Below are 17,773 nucleotides of genomic sequence, written 5' to 3' on the forward strand. Positions count from 1 at the left end.
AAACAAAAAAAAAAAAAAAAAAAAAAAAGAGTAAATGGAAGGCTGGAGATGTAGCTCAGTGGTGCCACACCTGTCTGACAAGTGCAAGGTCCTGAGTTCAACCCGGATACCTTAAATAATAAAAATGAGTAAATGTTTTTTAAAAAAGCTTACTTACAACAATGGATAAATTTCAATATTTATCCAAGGTTGGTAAACGTTAATGACAAAATGGAACTACGTGAGTTCTACAATAAGCCTGGATAATATAAGCCAACAGGACAAACTATTATGTAACTTCATCAATCAAAGTTCATTAAAAAGAATTACCTGTTTATATTCATTAATACAATTGTGGCAGCAAAATCTCTTCTGCTGACCTCCAACCAGGATACTGTTTCCCATATTTTTATCAGGCATGTACTCTCCACAGTGCTCACAGCAGTTCATTTTTAGACCATTGGCCAACCTGTACTTATTAAAGCAGTGGTTACTGCACAGCTTGTGAATTACATTATTAACACTGACTTCATGGCGAACCTAAAAGAGAAACCAAAATTTATTAATGTACATGAACCAGATTAATAAAATAGGCAGTGAAAAAATTAAGTTTCTGCACCAGAAACAAAGAACCAGTAGTAATATCTCAGTGAAAAAAATATTCAGGAAAAAGATCAGAAGCATATTCATTATTCTTTCACTTTTTTTTTTTTTGGTACCCAGGCTGGAGCTCAGGACCATGCACTTGAGAGGCAGATATGGTGCCAATGAGCTACATCCCCGGCCCTCACTTTTCAATTTCTTTGTGAAATTAAGATTTACAAAACAAAACCAAAATCAATAATAATTTCCTTGATTTGTTGAGAACGACAGAAAACCAAATGTTTTTGACATTATTACAAGAAACAGTTGGGGAATTCTTAGCACTATAAAGAAAATTTGTGGGAAAAATCAGTTTTCTCCATAAGGATGGTGTCAGCATTTCAGCCAGTAAGGTGGTTCTCAAGGTGGTAACTGAGAAAAATTGTGGCCTTGATATGCACAGCTCTGAGGTTACCAAAACCAAACTTAATTACCAAGGACAACATAAAATGAGGCCTGCCTGAATGCACATTTCTAGTAAAAATGTGGAAGATTGTGACACCAATTAAATAGTGAACAGAATAGCATAAATTCATTCTACTTGTTACACTTATTCTTTAATTAGGATGATGTGTTGTTTCCTTCATGTCCTAAACTACTACTTTTTTTCCCTAAATCTTTACAGTACTGGGGATTGAATGCAGGCCTTCTCATGAAGCTACAATTCCCAAGATCATTTTTTTTTTTTTTTTGAGACAAGGTCTCACTAAATTGCCTAGGTTGGACTCCAACTCCTAGAGTACTGGGAGTATAGGTGTGGGCTCATGGCTATCTCTGAAACTACATTTTTATTTAGTGTGGGTGATATGAACAAATTCCACTTTAAAACTTTGATTACTAAAAGTGTTTGATTACTACCAACTGTACAGAAACAATGGGCTTTGTGAAGTGGCACACACCTGTAATCCCTACACTTAGGAGGCTCAGGCAAGAGGATCATTGTGAATCCAAGGGCAGGCAGACCTACGCAGCCAAGCCAATTTAAAAAAACAAAACAAAACAAAACAAAACAAAAAAACCACCCAAATGTGTACTTTCCAGACTATTCAAATGGGACATTTGTTAATAAAATAGTTCTAACACACTCTCATTCTTCCTTTTAGCTTCATGGTGCACATTTGAAATATATACTTACATTATGTAGATGACAGAGCTTACATTAATAATACTTAAAAATTAAAATTATGTTAATAGCAATAAAGCTATCTGAAAAAGTAAAATTATGTTAGCTTAAATAACAATTTAGATTTAAAAATCCAGACCTCTGTCAGTTTACTACAGATTATACATCGTGATGTATTAAAAACTTTTCTAAGATGATGATTGTCTTCACAGAGAGACAAAGATGAACTAGCAAATTCTTGGAAGGATCTGCTTGATTCCACTGGAGGAACAACAGTAGCCTTCTTATTAGGTGTATCTCTGGAACACAAAGGATAGATACATAACTTTAGAACATTGTTCTTCTTTTGTGCTGGGGATTAAACCCAAAGCCTGGCACATGACAGGCAAGAATTCTATCACTAAGCAATACCCTCAGTCCAAGAATATTAACTATGATTTATTCCTAGGAATCAACTAACTTTTGGATGTAGCAAAATCTTTAGTTTCAACCTTTGCATTCCTATATTATACAAAAAAGAAGATTCTAAGGTTAAAAAAAATCTTTTGTGGCACAAGAACCTTAGCACAGTTATTTAGCTTTTCGGAAACATTAAAAAATTTTGGTAGTGGGATGGGGATTTAGCTCAGTGATGCCACTGCCTGCCTCACAAGTGGAAGGTCCTGAGTTCAATCCCCAGTACCAAAAAACAAAACAACAAAATGCTGGTAGTAACTTGGCAGGACTTAAGGAAAAGGGCAGAGGCAAAAGCATTGCCAGAGAAAGTGGCAATATACTTCCACTTGCCAAGAGAAAGTACAAAATAAATTAGTCCACAGCTCTGACACCACTCTAGGTTAACTCAAGTTCAATAAAATTGAGAATACCCCTGAAATAGTTCTACCCATGAATCTGCAATTACATTTCCTTACATGCTAGTATTCAAACATATAGAGAAACATTGAAAGTTACTGCTTACTTTTTACATACTATATTTCTTGTCTTTCGAGTACGTTTATGAGAGAAGGAAGAAAGACAGGTGGTAGAACAAAAGAGGTGAGCTGATCCTTTTCGTTGGTAAGCTGTCTGTCCCTTCTGTAAAGGATTTTTGCAGTTTGCACAAGTGATTTTAGCTGGTTTAGTAAGTTGCTGTTGGGCAGAAGGCTGGAAAATCTGTTTAGGAAGCAAGGCCACTGGTGATAGAGCATCCACTCCTGGCTGTTTCTGGTTACGGGGAAATGATGCTGACTGGGAGATCCAAGAATCTTAAAAAATGAAACACACAGCAAAAGTCATGGAATAAATCAAAATTCACATCAGAAAAATACTTTTAAGTTTTCATTTAAGAATTTAAAGCAGCCACACACAAGGTGACTGAAAATGTATGGTGAATGTTTCAATTAAAAATATTTACAATAAAAGACATATTACTATGAATCCTTCCCAAAACATGCCCCTTTAGTCTGAACATACTTTTCCCATCACTTTTGCCATTCTCTGAAGCAGTCCTGGAAGGCTTCTTTTATGAGTGTCATTAGGAGGTGTGATAAAAAATACGATGAATGCCACTGCTGAGTTCCACCCAACAGAAAGGAAAGCTTGTGAAAACATTACACTGTTTCTTCAACCACCTTATTCACTGTATCTGGCACATGAAACTTCTGGCTCTTCCCCAAAGTCAAAATCACCATGAAAGGTAAAAATTTTTGAATCAGTTAAGGACCCTGAAGCAGCCACAATGGTGTAACTAAAGAAGCTCAGAAAAGAAGACTTCCAGAATTGCTTCAGAAAGTGGTAAGAACAATGGGATAAGCGTGTCTGAAGTAAGGTGGATTATTTTAAGGGGGATTAATGACAAGGTATCGTTCACTAATACAAATTCTTTAAATATTCACTGCATGTGGTTAAAGCTAAGCAGTCTTTTTTTAAAAAATTTTTTGTGGTACTGGGGATGGAACTCAGGACCTTGTGCTTCTGAGGCAGGCGGTAGAACCACTGAGCTAAATCCCCAGCCCTAAGCTAAACAGTCTTAATGAATAATCTAGAACTATACACTTTGTATTCCAAGGAAAGGATACTACATTGTGCAAAAAACAATAAAACAAATGCTGATCCTGTAACTGTGTAATGTGGTAGCCATCAGCTATAAAGTCAGAGTTCCTATTTACAAAATGTCTCCTGGCCTAGGGATGAGGTTCTGTAGTACCCTGCTTTGCCAGCACGTCCCAGACCTAGATTTTGGGTGATCCCTGGATTCACTGGCATCCGCCAAAAGAAAACAAAACACCCCTCCCAAAACTGAAAATGTGTGTGTGTCTCTCTCTTTTTTGATACAGGGTGTCACTATGTATTTGAGACTGACCTGGAACTATGCAGCCCAGGCTGGTCTTGAACTCACAGAGATCCTCCTGCCTCAGGCTCCCGAGTGCTGGGATCACAGGCATGCACCACCATGCCCAGTATCTATTAAACTTACTAGATTATGCATGTATTTTAAACTGTCTTTTTTTTTTTTTTATTAATGCAGGAGTCTGAATTTAGGGCCTTGCGTATGCTAGGTAAACATCTGCCACTGGACTACATTCTTTTTTTTTTTTTTTTTTTTAATGCAGGAGTCTGAATTTAGGGCCTTGCGTATGCTAGGTAAACATCTGCCACTGGACTACATTCTCAGCCTGTTCTGTTTTGGTTTTCTTTTTTTTTTTGGTACCAGGGATTGAACTTGGGTCCTTGCGCTTGTGAGGCAGGCAGTGGAACCACTGAGCTAAATCCCAAGCCCGTTTTGGCTTTCTTAGCATTTAAATCTAACTCATCACTGAGTAAGAAATAAATAATATATACAGTAGTGAGGTACTGTGCAGCACACAAAGCACACTCAAAATCTATGAGATACCTTTTTTTTTAAATAACTATATCTATAGAATAAAGCAGAGGATATGAAAAACATAGATAACTACACTGAAAACTTGGCTATCCAGGAACTTTGAGAAATGTGCCTGGTATTTTACATAGATAGCCATTTTTATAATCAACATTATGAAAAACTAAAAGCTTACACAGAAGTTTAAAAATTTTTTATACCTAAAACCATATACTCACCAACTAGATTTAACACTATTTTACCTGATTCTGCTTCGTCACATCTTCCCATCTATTACTGTCTCAACAATCAATTCATTACTCTTGTATGTTTCAAGAAGACTGAAGACATTGGTACACTTCCTTTCAAGATGTTTTAGATGTTAACACTTTTTCTACAATTACTGCCCAGCCTTCTAAAACACTATTCATAGGCCTTAATAGAGGTGGTTATGAAGGATACACATACATTTCCTAGGTTTAAATGTATTCTGTATTAATACATTAATAATATTATTGTATTCTCAAGAACACAATACATATTACCTTAATACCTGTGGTATTAAATATAGGGAAAGTGCTAATCCAATAAGCATCCATATGAAGCCACTTCAAAAGTCTTGTTTAGAAGGAGATTCTCAATGGGTTGGGCTGAGGAAGGACCTGAGATTCTATGTTTCTAACCAAATCAGGCAATGGTGAAGTCTCAAGAAATAGGGCTCTGACAGAGAACTTGCCTAGGAAGCCCAAGGCCCTGGGTTTCATCCCAGTACTAAAAAGGGGGTGCAGAGGGTGGGACAAAGAATGAAAAACAGAACACTATGGTATAGAATATTTTCAACTCTATTAAAAATAGCTTTTGTCATCAGCAAGACGCCTATGTCCCCCTCTAACTGCTCCCAAAGCCTCTCGTAATACAATATCACTAACTATCTATATTCATTACTAAATTGCCACCAACTGTCTTATTTTTATATCATTTATTTTGCAATTAAAAGCAAACTGAACAAACAACAAAAAGAATGCATTCGTTTTTCAGGATGACATGCTGGCAATTCTTGAGTATATCTAAATAAACTTACTATATTAAAGAGAATGTTTCTGGGCTGGGGATTTAGCTCAGTGGTGTTGCTGCCTGCCTCACAAGCACAAGGGCCTGAGTTCAATCCCCAGTACAAAAAAAGAGAGAATGTTTCTTTCCTGGTTTATTTTTTAGTAATATTAGGTACTGCACCCAGAACTTTGCACAGGTTAGGCAAGCACTCTACCACTGAGCTACATCCTCCCATCCAAAATTTTTCCTAGTTTAGAATTATTCCATTTGTAAAAAAATAGCACGTTGATCCATTCTGAACACAACAAAGTATACATTCATGCACAGAACATGCAATCTGGAATAAAAATTTCTCCGCGAACCAACCTAATGATAAACTAGGCTCAATAAATAGCACAGGGCCTGGAATTTAGCTCAGTGGTTCTGCCACCTACCTGGCTAGAAAGCACAAGGTCCCAAGTTCAATCCTCGTTACCAAAAACAAACAAAAATTAGCAGAATTACAAGATTTCTCATTACAATTAATATGTGAGAAATAAAACCCCGCCCAAAGATAGTTTAGTTTTGTGGACTTATCTAAACTTAGGGGGTATATATTTTTATGACTGTGGTGTGTGTTGTGAATTGAACTGAAGGCCTCCTATATGCCAGATAAGTACACTACCACTGAGTTAGATTCCCAGCTTCTAAATATAATTTTAGAAAACAACTCATCAACTATACTGCTCAAGACATAATTTAATTCTGAAAGCATTTTTTATTTAGTTTTCAGTTTTTTGGGACAAGGCCTTGCTATGTAGCCCAGGCTGGCCCACAACTTGCAGTGATCTGTCTGCCTTCAGCCTCCCAAGTGCTGGGATTACAGGCTTGCACCAGCATGCCTGGTTTTTTATTTAGTTTTGTTGCAAGCAAAAGAGAAATGTTTCTTTTGCTTAGACTTCAACTATTTAATTTTCCCTAATTAAAGTTTTAAGAAAGGAAGAAGCCTAGTCAGGTGTGGTGGCACATGCCTGCCATCCCAGTACTTGAAGGGATCATAAGTTTGAATCCAGTCAGTTTGATATAGAGCAAGACCCTATATCAAAATTAAACATTTAAAAAAGCTAGGGGATATGGCTTAGTAAGCAGGCTATAGGTTTAGCTCTCAGTGTCTCAAAAACAAAAAACCCACAACAAAATTCATTAAGTGTTACTTTTTTGTTTTAAAGTGCTGAGGACCAAACCTTAGGGTTCATGCATCCTAGGTAGGTACCTGATAAATGTGAACATTCTCTTCAGAATCCTGGATGAAAAAAATTTTTTTGGTACTGGGCACTGAACTCAGGACCTTCATGAGTTACATCTCTAGCCTTTGTCTTTTGAGAAAAGGTCTTGTTGAGCCACTAAATTGTGCAGACTAGGCTTCAACTTGCAATTCTTCATGTAACACCATGTCTGGTTGAATCTCTTCAGGACATAGTTCTAACTTTTGTCTTCAAAAACACATCTTTAGAGTTAATCGTATACTGCAAGGTGTAGGAACATTTGTTTTCATTAACTCAAGGATATAGACTTGATTACTAAGTTTGAACTGTTAACCATTTAACAATTTTAGACTTGCGGCTTTTTAAAAAATTTGTTTTGCTTTTACTTCTATGCTACACTAGTTTGTCATGTAGCAATTGCTCTGTGCAATATTACAATAAAGACTGGGAAAATATTTATGGATGTAATATCTATTACAGTTTGCAACAGAATTTCTCTCTAGTTCTCAGTAATTTAAATGTGACCAAGCTTTCTCTACTTTGTCACAAAAAAATGGTTTTTCCAGGTTACTATATTGTTGAGTGTCAAAATAAGAATTTATGGTGTATTACTGTTGATTCACTTTCAATTAAAATATATATACTACAGCAAAAAAAATATAGACCTTTAGACTATATTTCATAGACAACAAAAATTTATCATGGGCAGTATGTGGTGATGCACACCCATAATCCTAGCTACCTGAGAGGCTGTGGTAGGAGAATTGCAAGCTGAGTCTGGGCAACTCGTAAAATCTGCCTCAAATTTTAAAAAGAAGGGGGATAGGGATGTAGCTCAATGGAAGAGTGTTTGTCTAGCATGTGGGAGACCCTAGGTTTAATCCCTAGGGCCACCAGAAAAAAAAAAAAAGTTCAGAATAATGCATTTATAAAAACCAAATGTCTGGGTGAAGGATTTAGCTCAGCAGGCACAGTGTCTGCCTGGCCAGTAAGAGGTCTTGAGTTCGATTCCTGGTACCAAAACAAACAAACCCCAAATGTCACATTTATTTATGGATATTATTCTAATACCAGCTAGTATCCCTGCATACAATTCTGAGCTAAGCAGTCAGTATAAGTCATTAGATCCCACAGGTTTAAAGGTAGGGTCCCCAACAAAACTTTGGATACCACTTAAACTTCTGTTCAACTGCCTACAAATTTGAAAGGGTCTTAAGATCTACTACCTCTGCCAAGGACTGATCACTTATTAGAATGATTCACAGAACTGAAGAATGCTTTACACTTAAAATTTCAATTTTATTATACAGGATACAAATCAGGAACAGCTAAACAAAGAGACACATTGGACAAAGACTGGGAGGATCCTAAATGTAGAGATTCCAAACCAGATCTCTATGGAATCAGGTAGTAGTAGTGTTATCCTCTTGGCACACTGATGCGTTCACCAACCAAGAGAACAGCACTGAGTGAATGTCTGTAGTTTTGCAAGGATCGCATTTTATAGGAATGATTGATCTAGTCACTGGAAATGTGACTAAACTTAATTTCCATCTTGCCTTCCTTCCCAGAGTTTGGGCTACCTAAAAATCTCCAATTCTCTACTCTGGACAAGGGTGGTCCATCCTGAATTATCTCATTACTTAGTGTATATTCATATATGTTCCAAAGAACTCACAGAAGCAAAAGGCATTTCTAACACTTGGAAATTTTTAAGAATTTAGATTGTCCCTCCCAGGAGCCAGGGACAAAAATGAATTTATTTGGCAGTGCTGGGTATCAACCTCAGGGCCTTGTGCATACTAAGCAAATATTTTACCTCTGAGCTATACCCACAGCCTTAAATTTCTCATTTTGAACAGATATCTTTGATGAAACAGTGAAAATCACTCATTTTCTCTCTTTCCTTTGCAATGCTGGGTATATTTAAGCAAGGACCAGCCACACACTAGGCAAGCACTCTAAGCTATACACTCAGCTAACAGTAAATATTATTGGTGTTACTAAATTTCAGTCTTTGACTACATCTTTATATTCTATCTGACAAGCTGGAAAACACGTATAAAGCATCTGTTTCATACCAAAGAACAGTTATCTTAAGGAAAAGCAAAAAAGCATTTTTATAATTGTTGCACTTAGAAACGAACTAGCCATTTTCATGAAACACCATTTTTACTTGAGAAAATGAGAAACTATAGCTATTGGGAAACATTTTGTTAAAAATAAATCAAAGGAGTTGGGGATTTAGCTTAGCAGCACAGCACCAGCTTGGCAAGTGCAAGCTCCTGAGTTTGGTCCCCGGTACCCTAAGAAAAGGAAATCAAGGGATCCTGTCACTTGAAGAAACTATACGAACTTTTGAAATTTGTATACACTGTGCTTTTGAGAGCTGAAGCATCAACATTCAGAAGATCTGTGTAGCTTCCCCTACCGCGAGCTGCCATCGCTCTGGCACCAGGAGGGCTGCCTGGGCCCTGATCCACTGTGGGAAGGATAGCCACACCTTCCCCCACCGGGAGCTGCTATCGCTCCAGCACTGGGAAGGCAACCCCCCCGCACCGGCCCCTGCACGCTCAGACCTCCTGATTGAGCCAGTCTTTGGATCCATTCTGTAGAGGCAGAGGTGGTCATAGAAGGTATTTTTTCTGAGTTCCCAACGTTGAATATCTTTAAAGAAAGGGCGTGGGAAACCTGTAGAACAGTCTGGAGTTCAACAGTTCAGAAGGTTGGGGAACTCAATTTGGGCCTTGCAGCCCGAGGTCAGTCTGTGTCATGGGGTTCAGCCATCAGCTAACTAAGATCAGGGGTCTTGAGTCCTAGCTCTGTGTGAGTCCCCATCCTAAAGGATAAATATACTATATTGAAAAGTTTGTTCACTGAAGACATGTTTTGGACTGCTTCCTGATTTCAATTTAATTCAAATGGTTTAAGGGTGATAGACTAGTGATTACCACAGGTGGTCAGTTTCCAAGTTGTGCTTGATCATACTGTGTTGCTGGTTGGGATAAAGGATTGTGGTTGATTCGAAAAGCTGTTTTCTCTGATGTTATGGAGATGAGAATGTCTGAGGGTCGTTAGAGACCCAGAAGTTAGGGTGCAACGATATCAGGAAGATTTGGGTGATAACCCAGAGATTAAACCAAGGACAGCCCAACAACAAAAATAAAAATGAGAAAACACTTAAGCAAGACACAAAGACAGACTTCCAGTTCACCAATGGCAAACAGTAGGACAAATGAGGATGAAAAGGCCGATAGTGAACCACCAGGACACCCTGAACTCAAAGCACAGGAGGCAACAAAACAGATCAATCAGGCTCTAGAAAAATTCAAAACAGAAATAATTTCCCAGATAACCACAGAGATGGTGAGCAAAATGAAAGTTCTGATTCAAGACTCTACAACAGAAACTGACAAAAAAATAGATGAGCTCAGGACCACGACAGAAGCCATGAAGGCCCAGTATAAGAAAGAAACGGAAACAATAAACGCCCAACATAGGAAAGAAATGGAATCCATAAAACAGATTCAAACAGATATCCAGGAGATTAAATACTCCATGGAAAGTGTACACAACAGAATAAAAGAATGCAAAGATAGAATCTCAGATATAGAAGATAAGATTGCAGTCAGTGACCCTGAAAAGAGAGGTCTCTTAAAAACAGTAGGGGATCATGAGAAATCGATCCAGCAACTCCTAGATGATGCAAAGAAGAATAACATAAGACTGATAGGAATCCATGAATTAGCAGGAGACAATGCAAATGACTTAATACAAATGACTTAAAAAAACTGTTCACAGAATTAATGACAGAAAACTTCCCAAACAGAGGGGAAGAATTTGACATTCAGATAAGCGAGGCATATAGGACACCAACTAGCCACAATCAAAAAAAATCTACACCTAGACATATAATAATCAAGATCCCAGAAACCCAACAGAAGAACAAAATACTACAAGCCGTAAGAGAAAAGAAACAAATCACATGCAAAGGAAAGCCCATCAGAATCAAAGCAGACTTTTCAACACAAACCCTTAGGGCAAGGACAGCCTCGAATAAGATATTTCAAGTACTAAAAGAGAACAACCTACAACCTAGACTGATGTATCCTGCAAAACTCTCTTTCAAAATAGATGGGGAAATAAGATACTTCCAAGACAAAGAACACCTGAGAAACTACACAAATACCAAACCAGCACTATAAGCAATTCTAAACAATATCCTAGAAAAAGACAATAAAGGTAACAACACCATGAGGCCCAACAAAGCAAATCAAATAGGCAAGGCAAGAAACTAAAAGGAGAAGGTGAAAAGTAAAAAGAGTCAAAAAAAGGCCATAACAGGACAATAATGTCAGTACATATCAGTTATAACCATCAATGTCAATGGCCTTAACTCACCAATCAAGAGAAATAGACTGGCAGAACAGAAGATCTGTGTAACTGAATCATTATTTTCTAAGTAACCAATATACTAAATAACACAAATGTGAAAAATCTATGGAAAGACCGATGGATTTTAAAGTAACAGAACATAACATTCATCGTACAGTTTCAGATTCCACTTTTGTGACAAGGCTTCACTGTATAATTTACACTGGCCTTGGATTCACTATATACCAGACTGTACTCCAAGCTTGATCTTTCTGCTCAGACTCCAGAGTAGCAGGGATTACAGATGTGTACCACCACATGCGGCTAGGAACTTTTAAAAACTACTAAATTACTCCTATAATGACAGCATTTTGAGAAGATGATGCAGAGTGTTCACAAATTTGAGCTTAGCTGCTTCAACTTAGCAAGACCCATCTCAAAATTTAACAAAAACAAACAAATCCAAAAAACTAATTGTCAAGTTTTGGTGCTAGGCCAAAAGAAAGCTACTCGTAACTACCTAGAAAGACTATTAAAATACTATACTCTTCCCCAATTAGACTTTTTCTTATCCTGCAAATAAGATACTAAGAGATTTAATGTAGAAACTGATGTAACAAGCTAGATATCTCATTATTTTCTATTAATGCAGATTTTAAGAGATTTATATAACAATGCTATTCTTTTATTACATTTTTAGAAATTACTATTTCATTAAAAATATTTATTGATGAGCGTGGTGGCCAATACCTATAATACCAGCACTCAGGAAGGGCCTAAAATTTAGCTCAGTGCTGCCACCGTCTGCCTCACAAGTGCAAGATCCCAAATTCAATTGCCAGTACCTCCCCCCAAAAAGAAATATAAGGATAAAATGAAGCAAGACATCTTTCTTTTCTTTTTCTCTTTTTTTTGGTACTGGGGATTGAACTCGGGTCCTTGCACTTGCAAGGCAGGCCACCAAACTGCTGAGCTAAATCCCCGGCCCAGAAAGACATCGTTCTAAAGAAAATATACTAGCATTCCAGTAAAGCAGGAACAAGTGATCAGATTCTTAGGTTCTTCTAGTTACTTTTCAGTTCTCTCCTAAAATTCAACAAGCCAAAAGGCATTAAGATGGTAAAAAACCAATACCAATTCTCATCTTAATCTAGGTGAGTCCTAGAAAAGGCACAAAAAGGATTAGCTAAATTTTACTTTGTTTTTCTAGCTTACTATCAATGTTCTAATTCTACAACATTTACTTTATTTTTGCTGTTGGGGATTATACTCAGAGGCTAAGGCATATTAAAGAGGAAGTGTTACCACTGAGCCACAGCCCCAGCACAATTTTTATATTAAAATAAACATTCAGGTTGGACATGGTGGCATAGAGCTGTAATCCTAGCACTTGAGAGGCTGAGGCAGGAAGATTTCTGAGAGTTCAAACCAGCCTGGGCGATACTGTGAATTTAAGGCCAGTTTCAACTACATAGTGAGACCCTGTCTCAAAAGAGAAACAAGACAAAATAAAAGTCCCTCCCAAACAAAACCCAACAGTGGTCGTAACAGCTTTGAGGGCTACTACATTCTACATTTTTTTTTTTTTTGTACCCAGGGATTGAACTCAGGACCTTGTGCTTATGAGGCAGGCTCTGTGCTACTGAGCTAAATCCCTGGCCCAGGTTATCACATTTTATTTGTTTTTTGGTTTTTTTGAGACAGGGTCTCACTAAGTAGTTGAGATTGACCTAGAATTCACTATGTAGTCCAGGCTGGTCTGAACTCACAGCAATCCTCCTGCCTCAGCCTTCTAGTGCTGGGATTACAGGCATGCGCCACCACGCCTGGCGTTATTACATTTTAAATGTAAAGATGGCTGACACCTCCAAATTTCAGAAACCAAGTAGAATGTACAGTTCTATGAAGTAAAATAGTCAATGCAAAAGCAAGAAAAATAATTCATATATTATGTAAATAAAATAGTTACAAATATAAACCAGGTGTGGTGGCACACATCTGTAATCCCAGCATTTTGGAGGCTGAGGCCAGTCTGGGATACCTGGTCAGTTCAAGTTACAAAGCAAGAGTCTGTCTCAAAAAAACCAAAACCAAAACTAAAACCAAAAAATAGTAGCTAAAAGTTTATTTAAAGTAGAAGGCAAACATCACCTACTACTTACCAGGATTATGCTGAGTTGTAAATCCTCCATTCTGAAATACATCTCCTGCCATATTCATTCTACCAGGATTAAAAGGTCTTACTCCAGTCTTGGTCTGTGAAGTTAAAGATGGGGTGTATGTTTGTATATTAACACCATAATTACTTGACTGTGGTCTGTTAGCGCATCTCCCAAGTTGGCACTCTACAGTGCTTGTTATAAAGTGTGATTAAGTTCATATCTTGCCCAGCATTCAGAGTTTACACCTGTTTCTAATGCTGTAACATTAGTAATACGTATTTCAGAGTCTGGTTCTGTAGAGATAACACTATTACCCATTCCTGCAATTACCTTACTTGTTGAATGACCTGATGTGGAGAAATCCAAAGCTTTGGTACTGTTTTTAGTTCCAGGAAGTCCCCACTTAGTAATACTGGGAGAATTTTTTCTCTCCCCTTCATTCGTTTCTATGTCCTCTTCATCATCAATAACAATTGTCTCACACATATTTCCTTTCTGATAAGCCAACTCTCTTGAGAAAGGGAGAATCACAGAACAATTTCCTTGTGGCTTTTCAGGTTTTGATGATGCAAATATAAAGTTTCTTTGATCAGCTACTGCTGGAGCAGAAATTGAAGGAGGTTGTATAGATTCAATAAATACAACATCATCATCATCTTCCACTGATGAGTTTCTAGATCTATTGACTAAAGGACTTGTGGTATCATCACATGAATTTCCTATGTCCATGAAACTAGCTGTTATAGCTGTACTTCCTAATACAGCACAAGTGTGGTCAGTCAAGTCTAACCTTCCCATCGATGGATCGTCCATGCCAAACAACCTATGAGACAGAGAAAAGAAAAAAAACATATTCTGTTTCACATTTTATTGCAATGAAGTAAACAGTACAGGCAAAAAATTTAAATCTCTCCTTTTTTTTTTCTTTTGATGGGGTGAGACTGGTCTCAAACTTGTGATCCTCCTGCCTCAGCCTTCTGTGTAATGGGATTACAGGCCTGTGCCTCCATATTTGTCTTTAAAAAAATCTCATTATTTTTGGTTTTTTGACACATTCTCACTGTGTAGCCCAGGCTGGCCTCAAATTTGCAGCAACCCTCTTGCCTCAGTCTCCCAAGTGCTGGCACTACAGGCATGTACCACCACGCTTAGCCCAAAAAAAATTGTTTTTCTTTAGCCCAAAAATTTTTATGTGACCTTTTTTGTGGTACTATAGATTGAATTTAGGACCTTGTTCTTGCCAGGCAGGCACGGCACCACTAAGCTAAATCCCTGGCCTTCTTTGTGTGACTTATCTCAACTTGTAGAAAAAAAACCTGATAATCGTTCTGCTTATCCTTTCCTTTTTATTTTCCTGTATTAAAAACCACTTAAAGGGGCCAGGTATATAGCTTAGAGGTTCCACTGCCTGCCTTGCAAGCACAAGGTCCTGAATTTGATTCCCAGTACCAAAACAAAACAAAACAACAACAACAAAAACACATTTAATAAGCCAAGTGTGGTAGCACATGCTTATAATCCTAGCATTTGGGATGCTGAGGCAAGAGGATCTCTTTGAGTTCAAGGCCAGCAGGAGCTACATAGCAAGTTCAAGTTCAGCCTAAACTACACAGTGAAACCTTATCTCAAAAACAACAAGCAGGACCGGGGATTTAGCTCAGTGGTTTTGCCACCTGCCTTGTAAGCACAAGGGCCCAAGTTAGATCCCCGATATCAAAAATCAAACAATAAGTCACTTAATATTTAGTTCTATGGAGTTTGATAGAAATGTACTATGTAATCTTTGGCAGTGTGTCAAAAGTATCTGTTCAATTTATAGTACTCATTATATCAACATTTGTAGTGGAAAAAATACCTAATTTTCCTTTGAATTAGAAAGTAGTAGCAAAATTCTATTAACACAGAGTCTATTATAACTAATCTTCATTTCCTTAGTGTCTGTTTTCAGTTTTTTCAAATTGTTTCCAACACAACTGTGATTATATCTTTCTAAATCTTTCTTATCCTTGCCTAGGAATCTTATGTACTTTTGTGTTAGTTATCATGCTACGGATATTTTACGTAAAATTCTCAGAACACCTCCGTAATGATCACTATAATTTACTCTATTTTAGAGATCAAAAAATTGAAATTTAGAGAAGCAAACTATATTGTTCTAGGTAAATCTAGGTAGGACTGAAATTTAGGAATCCAACTCTAGGCCACAATTTTTTTTTTTTTTTTTTTTTTGAAACAGGGTCTCCCTGTGTAGTTGAGGTTGGCCTTGGGCTACATACCAGGCCGGCCTCTAATTCTCAGAAATCCTCCTGCCTCCTGAGTGCTGGGATTACAGGCATGTAGCAACAAGCTTGGTGGGGCGACAAGTTTTTGACTACTCTTGTTATATTCAACAAACATTTATGCCACGTAAGATGACACAGCTTGAGTCAGGAGGATCATTTTGAGTTTAAGGCCATTGTAGGTTACATAGTGAATTAAAGGACTATCAGAACTCTATATAGCAAGACTCTGTCCCCAAAAAAGTGTGCCTGGGTTGGGAATTTAGCTCAGTGGTGCCAAGGCATTCCTCACAAGAACAAGGTCCTGAGTTTGATCCCTGGCACACACAAAAAAAGTGTACCTAGTGTACACTATACGATGATTAATAAGGGGTGCAGAGAGAGACAGCAGTTGAAAAATCTAGATACATGAGTAACTGAAGGAGCATTGCTCTTGAGCAAATAAGAACTGAATTAACACCAAGAGGGCATGGGCCGGGGATTTAGCTCAGCAGTTTGGTGGCCTGCCTTGCAAGCGCAAGGACCCGAGTTCGATCCCTGGTACCACACCAAAAACTAGCCTTAATTACCTCAGGAGAGTAGAAAATTAAAAGTACATAAAAGGGGTGGGGAAACTGAAGTTATTCACAATTAAGAAAATTCACATCATAAGGCAGCCATTATTCTGTTTCAAGTAACATTATTTTTATTCTAAAGTTTTCCAAATTTCAACTGGTAATACAGCCATGTAATGTGTAATATTTATTTATTTAAATATTTTTAAAAAGACAGGCTGATCTTGAACTCACTATGCAGCCCAAATTGGCCTCAAACTGGCACAGATCCTCCTGGCTCATCTTTCTATCTGCTGGGATTACGTACAGTCGTGTACCATCACGCTCAGCATTCTATTCTTAACATGTGCTATGCCATAGTTTTTCTACTTTATCAATAAGGAAACTAAGACTCAGAAGATAAGTAATCTAACCAACTCTCTACTGCTGGAAAAGGTAGAATAAGAATTCAAATCTAAGAAATTTGACCCTAGAACCAACTAAATAGCTACTATATTAAATTCAATTAAGGTGAAAACAAGGTTTAAAAATTACTTCTTTTATTAAGGTGAACCCATTCATTACAACAATAAAATCAACATTCAAATAACACTCTTACAAAGATAAATAAAAAGGCTGGGGCTCTAGGTCAGTGGTAAAGCACTTGCTAGCATGAACTAGGTCCTAGTTCAATTCCTGGCACCCCCTTCCCTATCTATCTACTATTCACTAAATACATGTGTGCTCCACAACATTGCCTAGGCACTTTACCTGTTTTTTGATTCTTTCAATCATCAACCTTGGAAGATAGATTTAATTCACTCATTTATAAAATGTGCTTCATAAGGGCTCAGAAAAAGAGAGACAATGAAAAGACAGCAGAGATTTGAGACTTTGTGGCACTGGGGATAGTAACCAGGACTTGCACATTCTCCAGGCAAGCACTCTACCACTAAACCACATCATCCAACAAGAGCAGGTATAAATCTTATTCTGGCTAGCACCCACACCATGTTCTTTGCATTACAATAGTGGTGGTGAAACCATGGCATGCATGTTTTTCTTTTAAGACAAAAGGTGTTAGCGTATGAGTTGTTTTTTGCTAAACTAAAAATTCAGTATTCAGGTTGGCACTTTGCAATAAACAGGTGGGTTTTGGGTTGCAATTTGGGCACTTGTCTCTAAAAGGTTCGCAATCATTGCATTAAAGCATGCTGCAAAAAACCTGGGAAATGGTTTTGTAAGTGAAGTTGTTGTAACTGAGTCAGTGACATTCTACCCTGCAAATTTTTAGTCCCAGCTAGTTTCCTTTCTCTACATAAATCCATTAGAGTTCTAGAACCACATCCACATCCCATGATCTCACTAAACTTCTACTATGGAATATGAAATATTATTGCTTCAGGCATACTATAACAATTACCCACACAAAACAGTATCTTTGGTAAATACATGCCAGGCCCTGAGTTCAATCTCTAACACCAAAGGGAGGAAAATAAAGAAAATGTAATTATCTTTTCTTTTTTTTTTTTTTTTTTAAAAAAA

At 37.5% G+C, this 17,773-nt stretch overlaps 1 protein-coding gene across 3 annotated transcripts in view; it reads right to left on the reverse strand.

The window, feature by feature from the left end:
• Zmym5 (zinc finger MYM-type containing 5) overlaps positions 1 to 17,773 on the reverse strand; it is a 32,404-nt gene that overhangs the window by 9,529 nt on the left and 5,102 nt on the right. For all 3 annotated transcript variants that reach the window (XM_033759987.1, XM_033759988.1, XM_010633814.3), the window contains exons 2-6: positions 13,747 to 14,239; positions 13,417 to 13,510; positions 2,703 to 2,988; positions 1,884 to 2,043; positions 310 to 519 (exon numbers count right to left, since the gene is read on the reverse strand). In XM_033759987.1, the coding sequence (XP_033615878.1) occupies positions 310 to 519; positions 1,884 to 2,043; positions 2,703 to 2,988; positions 13,417 to 13,510; positions 13,747 to 14,229 (1,233 nt within the window). In that variant the 5' untranslated portion in view covers positions 14,230 to 14,239. The remainder of the gene's footprint in view (positions 1 to 309; positions 520 to 1,883; positions 2,044 to 2,702; positions 2,989 to 13,416; positions 13,511 to 13,746; positions 14,240 to 17,773) is intronic.

This window comes from Fukomys damarensis, unplaced genomic scaffold (genome assembly GCF_012274545.1).
Source record: "Fukomys damarensis isolate Sample0158 unplaced genomic scaffold, DMR_v1.0_HiC HiC_scaffold_38, whole genome shotgun sequence".
NCBI lineage: Eukaryota > Metazoa > Chordata > Mammalia > Rodentia > Bathyergidae > Fukomys > Fukomys damarensis.